The 17262-nt window shown below is 38.1% G+C and overlaps 1 protein-coding gene across 2 annotated transcripts in view; it reads left to right on the top strand.

The window, feature by feature from the left end:
• Nucleotides 1–17262, top strand: part of MRAS (muscle RAS oncogene homolog) — a 118785-nt gene that overhangs the window by 54478 nt on the left and 47045 nt on the right. For both annotated transcript variants that reach the window (XM_036745311.1, XM_036745312.1), the window contains one exon: nt 9732–9942. In XM_036745311.1, coding sequence (XP_036601206.1) covers nt 9750–9942 — 193 coding nt within the window. In that variant the 5' untranslated portion in view covers nt 9732–9749. The remainder of the gene's footprint in view (nt 1–9731; nt 9943–17262) is intronic.

Genomic DNA, 17262 nt, shown 5'->3' with positions numbered 1-17262 from the left:
TCCAGGCCTGGCACTCTATACACTGCCCTACCTAGGTGCCATCTAGCTGCTCCCTCCTTTATGTATGGAGTGTACTTACTGAACTCTGCCTTGTAGAATCCCTAACTTCTTTCAAAGCACAGCTCAAATGCCACCTCCTATTTAAGGTTTTTTTCTGATCTTATTCCCTGTTGTAGGGTAGGCCTGACTCAGAATAGCATTTCATATTCAGGAACTAAAATTAACATCTAACAGTTAACAAAAGGAAGATTATTTAGCTATAGCATGGAAAGGATGCTCAATCAGGATATGGCATTGATTCCCTGCCTCTATGTTGGCCATGTTGGTCTGCTGGTCAGAAACCTGGCTCCACATGGGCTTTATTTTGCGTTTAGTCCACCAGCAAGCCATATCAAAGGTTCAAGCTTTAGTCTCGGGTCACTTAAGTCTCACCCAAAAATGATTTTTAGCCCCTCTAAAGGAAAAGCTAGCCTAACTACTTCTGGGTTGGACCCTAGGAAAAAGACAGCCCAGCCTCTATGTCAGGGCCCTAGGAAATATTGCTATCATCCTTTCCCCTCTCCCTGCTTCCCTTCCCAGGGCAGGAACTGGTTTTTGTCCTCATTTTATCCCACTATCCAGCCTTCCACATAGTAGGCACCAATTAGATGTTTGTTGAATTGCAGTGTGCCCTGTGTTCCTGTTAGCCTTCCTGGAAGTGGCTCAGAGAAAAACCACCAGCTGCTAAATTTTACCATTTCACTTATTGCAGTTTCCGTTAGGTATCACTTATGATAAATTGGAAAACAGTGGCTGTAAAACATTTTACAGACATAATCACTTTCCTTGCAAAAGTTGGTACTAATTAAAAAAAGAAAAGAAAAACATAACAAATTAAAAACAACAACAATAACTCAACCCTCCTTTCCCCATTCCTTTTTATTAGGGAAATGTCCTGATTTTCCCTGAAATCTCTCTTTGTTTACCAAGTCTTAGAGGCAGAGGGATGATTAATATGCCCTGTTCTTTTGTAGCATTGTCTCACAAATAAGATCTCTTATCTCTTAAGTAAAGGTCAATGGAAATGTTTTTGTAGACCAAGAACTAACATGGAAATGGCCGACCTGTTTGTTACCCTTCAAAGGCTCCTACCTCCTACCTTCTACCTTTATGTTCATTCTTACACTTTTTCCTAACTCTTTCTTCCTAGCTAGCCAGCATTATGCCATGCTCTTAGTATGTGCTTGATAAATTGTAATGTTACTCTCTCCTTTAGACCCTCTGAGATGAACTGTACCCCTCTTCAGTTGATTTGCAATGCCTCCTCTGCACTTTATTCAGTTAGGACCAGTGTATCATATTTGCTTGTGTTTTTTCCTCTCACGCCACTATGAGAAGAAAATAAAGAATAATGTTTTCCCTGCACCATTTCTTCCCATACAGTCTATGTGGGTCTGTAAAAACAGCAAACACTTTCACGACTAGGGGCAGAATACTAGGCACTGGATCTGGACTCAGAGGATATGAGTTCATATCTGAGGTTCGTTGCTTCCTACTGTTAAAGAAATAGATGAGCCTGAATACTGTGACTTTAGGGGAATTACCTTCTCTCCCCCTTCCAACATTTTAAAGTAAACTTTTAGGTAACAAAAAAAAAATGGAGCCTACAGGGTTGTGCTGGTTCTATCTCAAAGGGAGTCCTCCACTATCTTACAGCTCTGATACTACCTAGACACTCTCCTTCCCCACCCAGATAGTTGGATGTGATTAACTATAAAAAGAATTTATCTGCCAGAATAAACACGATCTAGGCAACTTGGGGGACTATAAGGCTAACAAGTCATCCCAAGGTAAAGACCCTCCCCTCCAAAATCATCTAATATCCTGCTGCTAATACTCAATCTTCCAAATGAGGAAAGCACCAGAACTTAGCCACCTGATAGGCTAATTAAACTTTTCCCTTTTGTCACATTTGCCATATAGACCTCTATGTATAGCATGGCTGTGTCACACACACACACGCGCACACACACACACACACATTTATGTGCATATATGTAGATATACACATGTCTATGTATAGATATACACACATCACACATATATACACACGTGTATATAAACACAGACATACGATGCATATATGGTATATAGTGTATGTATGTGCATGCACATATATTTGCATGCGTGTATGAGTGATATATATACACATATATACACATGTGTGTATATATAAATACAGGCATACACATACATGCATGATATACAGTATATGTGCACACAGGTGTACACACATGTATATTTGTGTGTATGTGAGTGGTATATATTATATATACATATGTGTATATATATAAACACAGACATACACACGCATATATATGATATAGTATGTGTTTATGTGTGTATATGAGTGGTATATATTATATATATTAGACATATATACACATGTGTGTATATATAAACAGAGATATAAATATACATATATATGATATGTATATTATGTGTGTATATGTGTGTGCGCACACGTATATTTGTGTGTGTGTATATGTGAGTGGTATATATACATCTATACATCTACATATATTACACAGACATTCACATATGTATATATGATATATAGCATGTGTGTATGTGTGTGTGTGTACACACACACACACACATACACACACACCCCTTTTTCTCTGTCAGCTTGCCAGTGTTATTCATCTGGCAGCCACACACTAGGTGGTAATTATTAAAACCCTGTATTATCTTCTATCCTTGCTTCCTGATTTATTGATCTCCACTCAAATGGCCCAAGGTGGGAGCAATTACTCCCTGTGTGGGTGTTTTGGACCTTTGGGTTGAGAAATTCCCTAATATACGGTGCCTGACCTCTTGGGCAAATCACTTCGCCCCTATCACTCTTTCTTTTCATCTGTAGGAGGTCAATGAGGGGCGAGGGGGGAGGAGACTGGACAGTAATTTAAAGGCATATCAAGAGACCTGTGCTTGCTTACTTTGCTATTTGTCCGAGATCCCTTCAATGGGAGCAATCTTTTTACTGGTAGAGATAGCAATTCTTCCCTTTTTTCTTGTATGCTTTTTCCTCTCACCAAACCCAGCAATACATCGTACAAAGAGAATCTACCCAACAGGCTAAAGGCTTCTTTTTAGATCTTTGAACATTTCCTGAATATCAGTACAGCATTGGAGCTACCCATTCCTCTTAAATTCATTCTTCTTCCTTGACTGGTTCATCTCCTTTTTTTGAATAAATTTTCTTTACCGTGCCGTTTTATGCCATGTCTTAGATAAAAGTGCTTTGAGCCTCATTCGCTTGGGTTTTTTTTGTTTATTTTCTGGACTACAAGGCCAGTTTTTTCTGAGTGGTTTTGGATCCCATTAAGGAGATGCTTTAATGTTTTATCAACCAGACAATAAAACATTCAAGAGCCTGCTATGTTCCAGGTACTGTGTCACTGGGTGTACAAGAGCAAAAATGAAATAAGTCCCTACCCTTAAGGAGGTTATACTCTGGCTAGGGGAGAGATCATATACGTAAGTAATTACACACACACACACACACACACACACACACACGCACGCATATACAATTAATAATAATAGCTAGCATTTATATAACACTTTAAGGTTTGTAAAGTACATTACATATGTTACTTCATTTGGAGGAAGATAATTTGAAGGGAAGGCACTCTAGTAGTGAGAGGAAATAGGAAAGACCTCACGTAGTAGATGGCTCTTGAGCTCAGCCTTAAGGGAAAATTGGGATTCTAAGAGGTGAAGGTGAGGAAGAAATGGTTTCTAGGCCAGGAGCACAGCCCCCTACAGAGGTATGTAGAAATGGTAGATGAAGTGCACTGCATGAAAAAAATCAGGCCAGTTTGGCTGGAAACCATCCATTAGCTTCCTGTTTTAACTACTTGATGACATGGTATATATGACATACAATACAGATTATATATACTATGTGTGATACATAACACATGGGACATATACAATACACAGTGTATGATATATGTGGTATATGATATATATGGTATATGTGGTGTATATGATATATATGCGTGGTATGTGATATATGATATATTTATATAAATATAGGATATATATGGATATATAGGATATATATTTAGGATATATATAGGATATATATGATATGTGATGTATATGATGTATGAATGTTCATTCTTGATAATGATATATTAAGGTCAGCTGTTTCTTCATCCATGGCCTCCAAGAAGCCTAATTACTGGAGCAGAATGACAATTCTTACAGCAATCGTGCTTGAAGAGAGCTTGAAGCCGATTCCATCCAAACCCTCAAAGCTTCATGTGAGAGTTGGGAGGGCTCCTAGGGACCATCTAATCCAACTTCCTCCCTTTAAAGAGGAAGAAACAGAAGCCCCAGAGTAAGGAAATTGTTTGCCCAGGACCATAAAGGGAAGATCATTTAACTCTTACTAAATTTGAGACTCAGCTGAGGTGGAATCAAACAGAGCCCAAATCTCATTGCAGAGACCACCTTGTACAACCACCTCATTTTACTGAGGAGGAAACAGGCCAAGAGTTAGTGTCAGATGAAGAAATAGAACTCAGGTCTCTTGATTCCTAACCAGATAACAAGAATTTGGCCTTGTTCAGAGTTTTGGTCTTTTCAGAGGCACTCTGGCCCCATATTCTTCTTCCTGTCTTCCACCCATACTCCATCACAATCCACGTTGGGAAAAATTGAACAGTTGGAGGGGTCAAAATTTAGAAAGCAAGAAAAAGTTCACATCCCTAACTATCTCTTTCTATCCAGGTCATGCTGAGAACTCAGAGTCCTGGGGAAGGAAGTATTTTCCCCTCTCCTAGGCCTCCTGGTCTCTGTTCCTGTCAATTTACAGGATAGTGGACCTTACTTTCAAGTTGGTTTTTCTACCCACCCTATGACACTGAGCCTCAGAAAAGTATGAGAGGCAAGGGAGGACCAAATTTTGAGGTAAAGCAAAGTCCCCTGCAATGGGGGAGGCAAAGCCCCTCAGCAGGTCTTAGGTTGTCTTCCTTCCCCAGTCTTGCTCCATCTTAAAGGTCCCCCTTCCCATCTATGGATTGTAGTCCCTGGACTATGGTAGTCTCATTTTGCTTTAAGGTAGGGCTGGGGGAAAAATAAAGAGAAAAGAAGTAAGTTTGGAAAGAATCACAAACAGGACAGCTTCAACAGTTATATGATGAATCCACTGTATTTAAAGTGAAAACTGTACATTCACATTTTTTATACAGTTCTCTTTTTTCTGTTCTGTTATTTATATGGAAATGCCTATTTCATTTGGTATTCAGAATTTTAAAAAATCAAATTCTAAAATAAATAAATAAGTAGATGAATAAATAGATGAACAAATAAATAAATGCATTAAAACAAGTAGGAAAGGGGGTGGGGGGCACGGAATACAAGATAGGCCTAGGGCTAGTTGTACTGAAGGGACTTGCTCATGGGGGCAGGCCTGGGCTTCTTTCCCCATCCCTAAACTAGGCCAGAGCTTTGATCTTCTGTGGCCTTTATCCTCTCTGACCTCCCTGTCTCTTACTTCCAACTCTTAAAGAACCCTGGGAGACATGAGCAGAAAGTGGTGGAACATCAGGAGCCTACTCCTACCCTCGTCCCCAACCCCATTCTCACCATCCGATTATCTTCTCCATCTCACCATAGGGTCACAAAGCCACTAGGCTCCACCTCCTGCCTTCTCCCCTTCTTGTATTCCTGTACTCGCACTATCATCAGCTCTCTAAGTGGCAAATTCTAACTGAGCAAATTCCAGCCCAGGGCAAAGCTCTGGTTTCCTTGCCCTCATTGTAGCTGGGAAAGGGGTATAAAGGAGAGATTCAAAAACCAAAGTAAGGAGGAAAGGTTGAAAAGTGTCTAGAAGAGTCACTATGATAGAGACAAGGACAAGGGGGGGGGCATAAAAGTTGTTGAATAACAGTGGGAAAACAGGAGTCTGGAAGTAGAAAGGAGAGAGCAAAGGGTATGCTGGTTTCCCCCTCCAAAGCCTTTGAGGTAGGAATGACAAATGGAATGGCCAACATTGGAGAGGGGGAACAGAAATGGGGGATTCGCTGGAGAAAGTTAAGTTTTAGTGAAGGTGAGTAGGTAAATAAGTGTAAAAGAATCAAGGAGGAAGAAAGGGGAAGCTGTTAATAATGAAACAGCTTCCAAAAGACACAGTAGAAGAGGTGGGTGGTGGAAAATTGGCCCAGGGATAGTAGAAATGGGGTGTGTAAGGATGAGAGAGTAATAAGAAATAGAAATATGGCAGGTCTGGTACATAAAATGGTGAATCTGGATGACAGAAATTATAGAATGGAAAGTTGGGTAGGGAGATGGAGGGGTGTGTTAGTCATGAAGGAAGTGTAATACTAAGCAGGAAGAGATTCTGAATGGAGAGTAGGTAGGGTTACGGGATCCCATGGTTTCCTTCAGAACGTTGGTGAGATGATTCTCCCACTAGATGATCTAACTGAAATACGGATACTGGAGGTTTAAAGGAGGAGTTGCATGGATGCTTATACAGCCTAGGTTCCTCCAGGGGCACAGATTATCAAATGTTAAATGTAGAGTTTAAAAGAGTATTATCCTTTTTTAAAGCATTTTATGGTTTCATTTTAATCAGCTTTCAAAAACATATAGGTTAAATACTCATTAGTGAGCCATTCCTTAGAAATTTGTTTGCTAACTGTTTTTCAGTGAGTCTGAATATAACCATGTTATTCATACTTTATGACAAAATTCTCCCAGTAAGTTTTATGAACCCTGATGCATCTTTGTTCTTTGGCACCTACTTTTATGCTCTGATTGGTGGAGAGTGACCAGTCTATCATTACTTGGCAAAAGGTGCTGAGAAAACTGGAAAGGATTCTGGTTGAAATTAGTTTTAGACCAACACCTCATACTACAGTCCAAGATAAGCTCCAAATAGATATATAACTTAGACATACGAGGTCATATCAGAAACAAATTAGAAGGGCAAGTAAGAAATTAGCATTTGCAACTATGAATAAGGGAATGGTTCATGACCAAAGAAAGTATAGAAAAGATCACAGAAGCTAAACTGAACAATTTTTATTACATAAAATTTGAAAGTTTTTTGCACAAGCAAGACCAGTACAACTGTGATTAGAAGGGAAACAGCTGAGGGGCAGGGTGGGGCAAGAAGTCTTTGCAACAAGTTTCACTGATAAAGGTCTAATTTCTAAGATATATATGGAATTGATTCAAATTTATAAAAATGAGACCCATTTCCCACTTGATAGATTTTCAAAGTATATGAAAAAACAGTTTTCAAAGGAAGGAATCCATGTTATCAATAGTCAAATGGAAAAAAAAATCTCCAAATAACTAATAATGAAAGAAATGCAAATTAAAACAACTCTAAGGTTCTACCTCATACGTATCGGATTGTTAGAGTTCACCAAAAAAGGGAAAACAAGAAATGTTAGAGGAGCTCCAGGAAAACAGGTACATTAATACACTGTTGGTAGAGCTGCAAATTGGTCCAGCTTTAGATTCTGGAAAGCAATGTGGAATTATGCCCCAAAAGTTGCTAAACTGACCCTTTGATCTAATCAATAATCCACTGGGGCCTATGCCCACAAGAGACCAAAGGAAAAGAAAAGGTCCCATATCTAAAAAAATATTTATAGTGGCTCTTTTTCTGGTGGCAAAGAAGTGAAACCCAAGCTCATATTCATCGATGAGGGAATGGCTGAACAAATAATAGAATCTAAATGTAATGGAAAACTATTTGGCCATAAGAAATGATGAAAGAGATAGTTGCAAAGAAATCGCCAAAGATTTGTATGAATAGATGCAGAATAGTATGAAGTGAGCAGAGCCAGTCAAATAATTTCTACAAAAACAACATTGTAAAGACAAACAACTTTAAAAGATTTAAGAACTCTCATCGATGCAATGACCAGCCATGATTCTAGAGAGCCAGTGATAAAGCATATTAACCCCCTCCTAATGGAGAAGTTATGGACTCAACTTATAGAATAAAATATACATATATGTATATACACCATATATGTATATTATATATTATTATGTTATATAATTATATATAACTTATATATTATAATATATTATATTATATATACACGTATTTTCAGACACAGTCAGGGAATTAGTTTAATGTGACTGTGCTGTGTTAGCAAATCACAAAAGGTGCTGAGGAGGGAAAGATAGTGCTACTTTCCCCAGACCCACCTTTTCCTAAATTTTGGCCCAAAAGATACAACTGGAGCCAGGTAGTTGTGTGGGGAAGAGAGAACAGACAGTTGGGTGTTGCTAATCACTTTCTTTGGCTTTCCAAGACTGACCTGCTATAGCCATGGACCCTCTGGAGTGCATGGGAACAGCAGAGGGGAAAGGAACTCGCTGTGGAGACATGATTTGGGTTTGGAGTATAGCATCTATGGCCCCTTCTTTCCAAAATATAGGGAAAGGAGGATGTAACAGGGTTGGGGGCAGGACTAGATTGACCATTATAAAAATCATATTGTTTCCCACCTATTTGAGGTTTTTATAGTCTGAGTTTTCATCATGCAGTAATGTACTCCCTGTTATAATATTGTTGCTGTGAAACAAATTGCTCCCATATCATTTATGGGTTTTTTTTCTCCTGACAGCAATCAATGAGTCATTAAATCCTGTATATCAGTAAAGATAAATCTTTGTCAAAGGCAGAAACTCCCTTGGTTAGCTATCCGAAGCTATTCTTACCATTCGCTTCAGAATCACCCAGGAACTTACTATATGTACACAATTCTCCTTAGTTTTGCAGTTTGCATTTAGGAATAGTTTTCCTTTTGATATGTTCTTTTTGTGAGTGTTGGCCCCACTTCCCCCAAAGAGCCTCAATAACTAACTCGACGGCAGGCATCATGTCAATTATAAATTTCTTCTGTATTTCCTCACAGTTTCTAGTATAGTCAACATAAGGGCCCTGCAGCAATTTCCTTGTAAAGCAAAAGATTCTTTCATAAAGAAAGTAATCACTCCCAATATATATTTTTAATGAATCTTGGATTATTATATATTGGGTTTGCTTAAAGTAGAATCCCCCTGATTTGCAGTAGTATTTTGGGGGGGGGCAAGGAGGGAGAAATAAAATGAGCTATTAAGTCATTCTTAGGTTACAAAATAGTCACCAGGTAATGTCAAGCAGAAATTGCTAAATGAGCGATGTGTATGTGTGTTCATTTGAAGCTTTTTGAATCTGCTCTTTTTCAGACCCAGTGCTCTTGATTTTACTTACTGATGTTACCGTGCCAAGTAATAGTTTAGTGTATTATCTCATACAACTTTAAAGAACATACGAGGGAGAGTACACAGGGCACAGTGTCTCCCAGGGACTCAATTAAATCTTCTGAGAATGGAATTGCTAAGTTTTTTAGGTTGGTAGATTTTTAAAAATCAAATAAAACTAAAACTGTTGCCAAGATGGATAACTGCAATCATGTTCATTGTAGGTGTATAAATTATTTGTATTCCCTACCAAATGCTGTGCCTTGGCTATAGTAAGCACCCAATAAATATTTACCAATTGAGCAGTTGGTGCCATTCTTGCAAGATGGCGGGCTAAATGGGCCGATTAAGGAAGCTGTAACCAAATCCCTTTGTTGGATGGGGGGTGGTGTAAAAACTGGTCTCAGTGAAAATGGTGTAAAAATAGAGGCTGCTGGTCTCATTCACATGTCTTGCCTCTCCAGGTCTGACTTATCAGAAACATGGCTACCAGTGCTGTACCAAGTGACAATCTCCCCACATACAAGCTGGTGGTGGTTGGAGATGGTGGTGTGGGCAAGAGTGCTTTGACCATCCAGTTTTTCCAGAAGATCTTTGTGCCAGACTATGACCCCACCATTGAAGATTCTTACCTGAAGCACACAGAAATTGACAACCAGTGGGCCATCCTTGATGGTAAGCCTTGGGAAACAAAAGGTTTTTCATGAGGTTTTCTAGGGATGGGGGGAGTGGGGTTGGCTTTGAATGGTTTTGGAGTCAAACTGGGAGAAATAATGAATGAGAGAAAGTATAAATGATAGTATTGCATGCCACAAGGGTTTAAATTTGATTGGATTATACTCATTGGATTTGGGGTAAAAGGTCCTGAGTTCAAATGCTGACTCTGCCATTTATTACCTATGTAAATCATTTAACTTCTCTAGGACCTCAAGTTTTCTTTTTCTTTTTTCTATTACAACTATTTATTATCTTTAAAAGCTTACAAATTTGATGATCAGTTATGTTAATATTTCCCTTTCCCTTTTTTTGTCCTTAAAACCCACTATTTGTTTTATGGAATGGTTATCTGGAAGGGGGAGGAGAAGAAGGCATATTCATGGAAATTATTGTAATTTTAAAAAATATCAATAAAAACTTACTTTAAAAATTTTTAGGGGGCAGCTAGGTGGCACAGTGAGTAGAGCACTGGCCCTGGAGTCAGGAGGACCTGAGTCCAAATCCAGCCTTAGACACTTGACACACTTACTAGCTGTGTGACCTTGGGCAAGTCGCTTAACCCCAATTGCCCTGCCTTCCCCCCTCCAAAAAAAAATTTTTTTAAAGAAGCTTATAAATTTGAGATGTTACCATTTTAAGAAACACATTCATTAAACATTTAATAAAAACCAGTTTTCTGGTTCACCAAATTTCTTTTCTACGTTATCTTACTGTCTGAAACACAGTCAGTGGGGCCTCAGTTTGCTCATCGGTAAAATGAGAGAATTGGGCTCAATGGTATCTAAAGATCCCTTTCAATTCTAATTCTGTGATCCCATAAATACACTCTTTTTTTAAAGAGAGATAGAGGAAAGTCTATGGGTTCTGGTTAAGATTAAAGCCATCATGGCGTGGTAGAAAGAACCCTTAGGGTCAGGGTAGCCAGGATTCAAAATCTGGTTCCACTGCCTTTGTGACCTAATTCAAGTCATTTCCTATTGCTGCCTCAGTTTCTTAACTATAAAATGAAGAGATTGGACTAGATCATCTCAAAGGTCCCTTCTAGAAGTTCCTTCTCAAAGTTGTAAAAACTACCTGATCTTGTTCTCTTTCAGAATTCTAATAAACCTTCTAGGTTATCTGTGGCTGTTACTTTGTATATCCCCTAGTCTCAGATAATACATAGCTCCTCTCTTCTGTACCAGTCTCCTTGCTTTTCCAGAGACTAATAATTATAGCTAACATTTACATAGTGCTTACTATGTGCCATAAAATGGGCTGGAGAAGGAAATGGCAAACTACTCCAGGGTCTTTGCCAAAAAAAACCTCAAATGGAATCACAAAGAGTCAGATACAACTGAAATGACTCACAACAATAAATACTATGTGCCAGGCACTGTGATAAGCACTTTGTAATTATTATCACATTTGATTCTCACAAAAAAACCTGGAAGATAAGTGCTATAATTATCCACATTTTACAGATGAGGAAACTGAGGCAAAAGGGGGGTAAGTGATTTGCCCAGGGTCACATGGCTAGAATCATAAAATCTCATCAGAGCTAATAGGGATCTTAAAGAACATTTTGTTCAAATCCTTCATTTTAAAAATTTTAATTGATATCTTTGGTTTCTAAATATATATTTAGATTGGTATATTTATATGGATATTGATATATTGGTTAAAAAAATTAATATATTTTCATTTCTACACATATTCCCTGCCCCCAGAACCTCCCCCTTGCCACAAAGAATAAAAAAGAAAGAGGGCAGTGGGGGGCAGTTCAGCAAAATTAACACTCAGCTAAGCCTGACAGTATATTCAGTGTTCCATACCCATAGTCCCTCACCTCTGTAAAGAATCAGGGGTGGGGAGGGGAGTAGTGGGAGAGGACACCAAGCTTGGTCATCATAATTATATGGCATTCAGTTTGGGGATTTGTTGTTGTTTCTTCTACTTATTTTGTTGAGGTTGATTGGCATATTCTTTTCCCAGTTGTCTTGCTTCACTCTGCATCATTCCCCCCTTCAAGTGTTTCTTGAATTCTTTATAATCAGTTTCTTACAGCACAGTAAGATTCCATCACATTGTTGCATTAGTTTGCTTAGATGGTCCTCAGCAGATGCAGATTTACTTTGCAGTTCTTTGCTAATACTGAAAGTGCTGCTATTCATATTTTGGTATATTTGGTATATTTTCTCTTTGGTATATTTTCTCTTTGGTATATTTTCTCTTTTCTCTTTGGTATATATATGTGGTATATTTTCTCTGTGTCTTTGACCTCCTTGGGGTCTATGCCTAGGAGTAGGATCTCTGGGTCAAAGGGTATGGACATTTTAGTCACTCTTTGGCATCATTTCAGATTGATTTCCAGAATGCTTGAAACAGTTGACTCCTTCACCAGCAGTGTGTTAGTCTGATTGTTTTTTCAGGGCCCTCCAATGTTGACTTTTCTCATCTTGTGTCATTTTTGTCACTTTGCTGGATGTGCTGTGAAGCCTCTGGGTTGTTTCAGTTTGTAGTTTTTCACATGGTATTTAGAGTTTGCCATTCTTCTTTTGAGAACTATTTTGTTTATGTTCTTTGATCGCTTACCCATTCGAGAATGGCTCTTGGGCTTAAATATCTGTGTCCCTAAATATTATGAATCTGAGACCTTTATCAGAGATGTTTTATGCAAAGATTTTTTTTTACCAATATATAACTTCTCTTCTCATAGGATCATTGATTTAGAGTTTGAAAGGATCCTTGAGGTCATTAAATCTACGCTGTTCATTTTACAAATGAGGAAACTGAGTCCCAGAGAGGTTAAGCCATTTGTTTGACAGCGTGAAACCATTTCAGTTTCATGCAATCATAATTCTTTGATCTTTTGGGATTGCCTTTATTCCTTGTTTGCTTTAGATTTTCTCCCTAGTGGCCACACCTGTGAAAGGCGCCACAACTAATTCTCTTCTCATTTCTATCACTCTCTCTCATTTTACCATTGAAGATATTGAAATCCAGACAAGTGAAATCACAGAATTTCAAGGCTGGAAGGGACGGCAGAGGCCATCCAAGCCGATCCATAGAAACATGAATCCCCACTACAGCACTCCAGATAAGAAATCATCCAGCCTGAGTTGTCCAAGGGCAAACAACCAAGCATCTAATTGGAGACTTGCTCATTCCCAGGCCTCAAAAGAATCTTACCATTCCTTCTCCATTTACCTATACCCTCTTCCCTTACTATGGATTACAGTGAAACAAACATCTGCAGCACAGAGCAATATTCTCCCAGATCCCCACCAAAGTACATTCCCCTGAAGAGCTATAAAGAACAGAGTTATGACTTATTAAATTCTCCACCCAACCCTCAACTTTGTTTCAGGGATTGGGTACATGATTATTTGTGTAGCAGTAGAGAATAGATGGCATTTTGGTTACTCATGAGTACTAAGGTGGGAGGGATGTCTCCCAGGAAACGAGGCACAAATGATTGTTTGATTTAACAGCCTCGGAAGCCAGAGCAAAGGGACTCATATTGTAGAAAATATTTCTCCTTCATTTCTCCTCAAACTACAGTTCCTACAGAATCATGCCTAATCGTGCTAAAATGTGGAGGAAATATTAGTCAGAAAGATGTGATCTCATGCTAATTAAAGGACTGTCAAAAGATCCTCATTTCATTGCTTAGCAAGCCACTTCAATCCTTTTTTTTGTGCCTGACAGCTGGCAAAATCCATGTCTTCCATGTGCTCCAAGTTTCATGGTGACCTAGCTTCCATTGTTCATTCTTCATACTTAACAAAGGGGGAAAAGAGATAGACATTTTTGATTAAGTTTAAATAAGGTTTTGTGGTTTTAAAGGCAGGGGTTCACAAAAAGAGAGATATTGTATGAACAATAAGATCGCAGAGCAGAGGTGGGCTGTCAAAAATAAAGCTGATGCCCAAGACAGGCCTACTCACTCTTTTTCCTCCTCTGAAGAATGATATAATGAAAACCCTGGTGCAGCTGTCAAACAGTAATGATTACTTCAGAATGAAAAGTCTTAATGCTTTTAGAAAATCAGAATAAAAGTCATATCAACTTTTACATTCACAGTAGGGAAAGTTGGTCTGCTAGTGAGATACTACTGTGAGAACATAGCATGGGGTTGACTTTGCTGATTAGCAAAAGGCTAAGATCCATCCCTATTTCTCTTAGAGATGTCATTCCAAGGCCTCTCTTCCCATTTATCAGGTCAGTTTCACGTACATCTGGAGGCAGCAAGCTGCGTGTAAGTAGGTCAAAGTATTACCTTTCCAGACAAGTAAATTTTAATTAAATTTTTAATTCCAGTAACCTTTTTTTTTTAAGAGGAAAAAACTAGCCCTGGACATTAGCTTATTTCCTGAAAAGAGAGTAAAATCTTTGTAAAGTAGTCAGGGGAGGAGGGAAGAGGGAAGAGCCTCACAGAATGTTAGAGACCGATGGGCCCTCCGGTTCAATTCCCCTATTTGACAGATAGAAATACTGCATCCCAGAATGGTGATTTGCTAAAACAGCTACTGAACAATATTATAGAACATTAGAGATGAATGGGCCTCCTAGTTCAGTCCCCTCATTTTACAAATAAAGAATCTGAAACCCAAAAAGGTGAAGTCTTTTGCTCAAAGTCACCAAGCTGGTAAATGTTAGAGCTATGACTTGAATACTGATTTTCTGATTCCAAACCAAGTGTTCTCTCTACAACAGCACATTGTCATACAATGTCTATCAGTGCAATTTCTTTGTCCTTGCTTTTTTCCTTGGTTTTTTTTCTTTTGTTTTGCAATAGGTGAATATTTTCTAAGTAGATTCAATAATAAAAGCCACAGCTTTGAGGAAAGTAAAGAGGAAAATGTGTGAGGTCTAACGCATTTTATAGGTCTGGGTTTATCATTTTTTTTCTTCCTAGGAAGATAGTTGAAGATTTTTGGATCATGGCCTCATGTCATACTCTTTTTTTTTTTTTTTAGCTATAGCTTGCTTTAAAAAAAAAGAAGTACATAATTAATTCAACATGTTACTTTTATGTAACTTTTATTTTATTTTATATTATTTTCTCTTCCTCCCACTTCCCTTCTTCATTCTACACTTTTCGTATTAACCAAATCACATTCTACACAGTTCATATTAACCAAATCAAAGATGAGCACATTTTCTCAATTAGTTATGGTTTTTTCCTGTGGGAAAAAAAGAATGTTTTATTAAAACACAAACCTTATCTAGCATATCTATATTTACTATACCTAGTAAATTGATAGTTGAAAAGGTGATTCTCAATTTAGACCAATTTAGACCATGAATTATGATGTTGTTAAAGGTATAATTGGCACAGTGGAACAATGCTGGCCTTCATGTTGCAGGAGCAAGGTCAAATCCTGGCTTTGCTATTTCCTTGCTATGTGACATTAAACAAGTCACTCCACATCTCCAGAGGTCACTTTCTTCATATGTAAAATGAAGGAGTCTGATTAGATGGCAGATCTCTCTAAATCTATGATTCTATGGTCAACATTCGTGAACCTCCACCAGTTTCCAAGCATTGCTTAATCTAATTTTGGTTTTAGCTCTGGCTTGAACAAACCACAGTTTTCTAATTTCCCCTGAACTTTTCTAGACTTTGTACCCTCACAAGTCTTAGTTTCTGGACTGAGACTTTCAGACTGTTTTTTTAGGTATCAAAACCCTTGTAATTTTCTCTATTTTCAGTTTGTCTACAGTCAGTCAATAAATATACATTTTTTAACCACTTATATTATCCAGGTATGTGTTAGGCATACAAAAAATGTCAAGAGACAGTTCCTGCCCTCAAGGAACTCACAGTCTAATGGGGGAGACTCTATGTAAAGATTCACGATGGAAAATGCTATCCACATCTAGAGAAAGAACTGATGGTGTCTGAATGAAGATTAAAGCATACTATTTTTCACTTTGTGTGTGTGTGTGTGTGTGTGTGTGTGGTTTTCTTCCTTTGAGTCTGTTTCTTCTTTTACAATATGACTAATATGGAAATATGTTTTGTGTGATTGCATATACATAACCTGTATCAAATTGCTTACCTTCTCAGATAGAGGGAGGTGAGGCATGGAGGGAGAAAATTTGGAACTCAAAAAAACTTTTAAATGAAAGTTAAAAGTTGTCTTTACATGCAATTGGGGAGAAAAATATATTTTTAAAAATTAAATTAAAAAATTTTAATTTAAAAATTAAAAAAAATTTTAAATTACATCCAAACAAGATAGAGATAAGATAAACTGGAGGTAATCAATAGAGAGGAGCCTTTAACTGCCCTAAGAAAAGAATCTTTTCTGGAATTAATCCAGGGCAGTCACAGATAAGGAGTTAGTCTGCCTTTCACTGCACCCTGGAGTTCTTTGAACCTCAGGGTTGAATTTCAGATGTTCCTTTTGATGGGTGGAAGCTTAAAAAGTGAGTACTTTTTCTTCTTGTGCCTCCTTGCCCAATCAGTAGAAGACTCTTATTCGCTCAGTCAATGTGTTTATTAAGCATCTGCTATTTTCCCTTCACTGTGCTAGATTCTGTGAGGAATACAATAAAAGATGTAGCCCTCTCGCCCAAAAGGAGTTGATAATCTAATTGAGGAAAAAGACTCTCAGGTGTGAAATGAATAGAAAAAAAGTGAGTGTATTGTGTGGATTGGCATGTAATAGTGTACTTTGTTCAAAGCAAGGATGGGTGCTAGAAGTGCATGGCATTTAAAGATTACTCAGACATAATGCCTGCCCTCTAGGAGCTAATACTGTCTAGCATAAGTCATAAGAGATGCCCAAATACAATAGAAAGTAGAATGAAGGTGATTACAAATGAAATACTATGAGAATTCAGAGGAGAAGACACCAATAAAAAGCCCTTTAGCTCACCTACTACAGTTTTCACATTTAGTCATCAATCAATGCACATTTATTAACCACCTACTATGTTCCAGGCTCTGCAAGAGATGCCGGAGATACAAAGATAAAAATGAAAGACCCTGCCCTTCAAGGACTTTACATTCTGTGAGAGACAATGTTTGTGTCTTGTTACCTAGGACATCTCTGTGAGGTGTTGGTTAAGGTCACATATCACAAAGCTGGAGCAGAAACCGAAGTCTTCCTGACTCTAAAACCAATGCTCTTTGCATTCAAGTATGTGGCTTCTTAAAATCCAATACTAAGTATTCAGAAAGGGGAAGCATGAATCCAGGCTGAAGCAGTTGAAAGCAGCTTTTCTTTCCCTTTACCTAACTATTTTTATTTTACTCGTCCATCTCGATATTTCAAATCCAAAATT

The sequence above is a fragment of the Trichosurus vulpecula genome, chromosome 2, assembly GCF_011100635.1.
Source record: "Trichosurus vulpecula isolate mTriVul1 chromosome 2, mTriVul1.pri, whole genome shotgun sequence".
In the NCBI taxonomy this organism is placed as follows: Eukaryota; Metazoa; Chordata; class Mammalia; order Diprotodontia; family Phalangeridae; genus Trichosurus; species Trichosurus vulpecula.
Note: the sequence above shows the minus strand (reverse complement) of the source record. Positions and strands in the feature narration are given on the sequence as shown.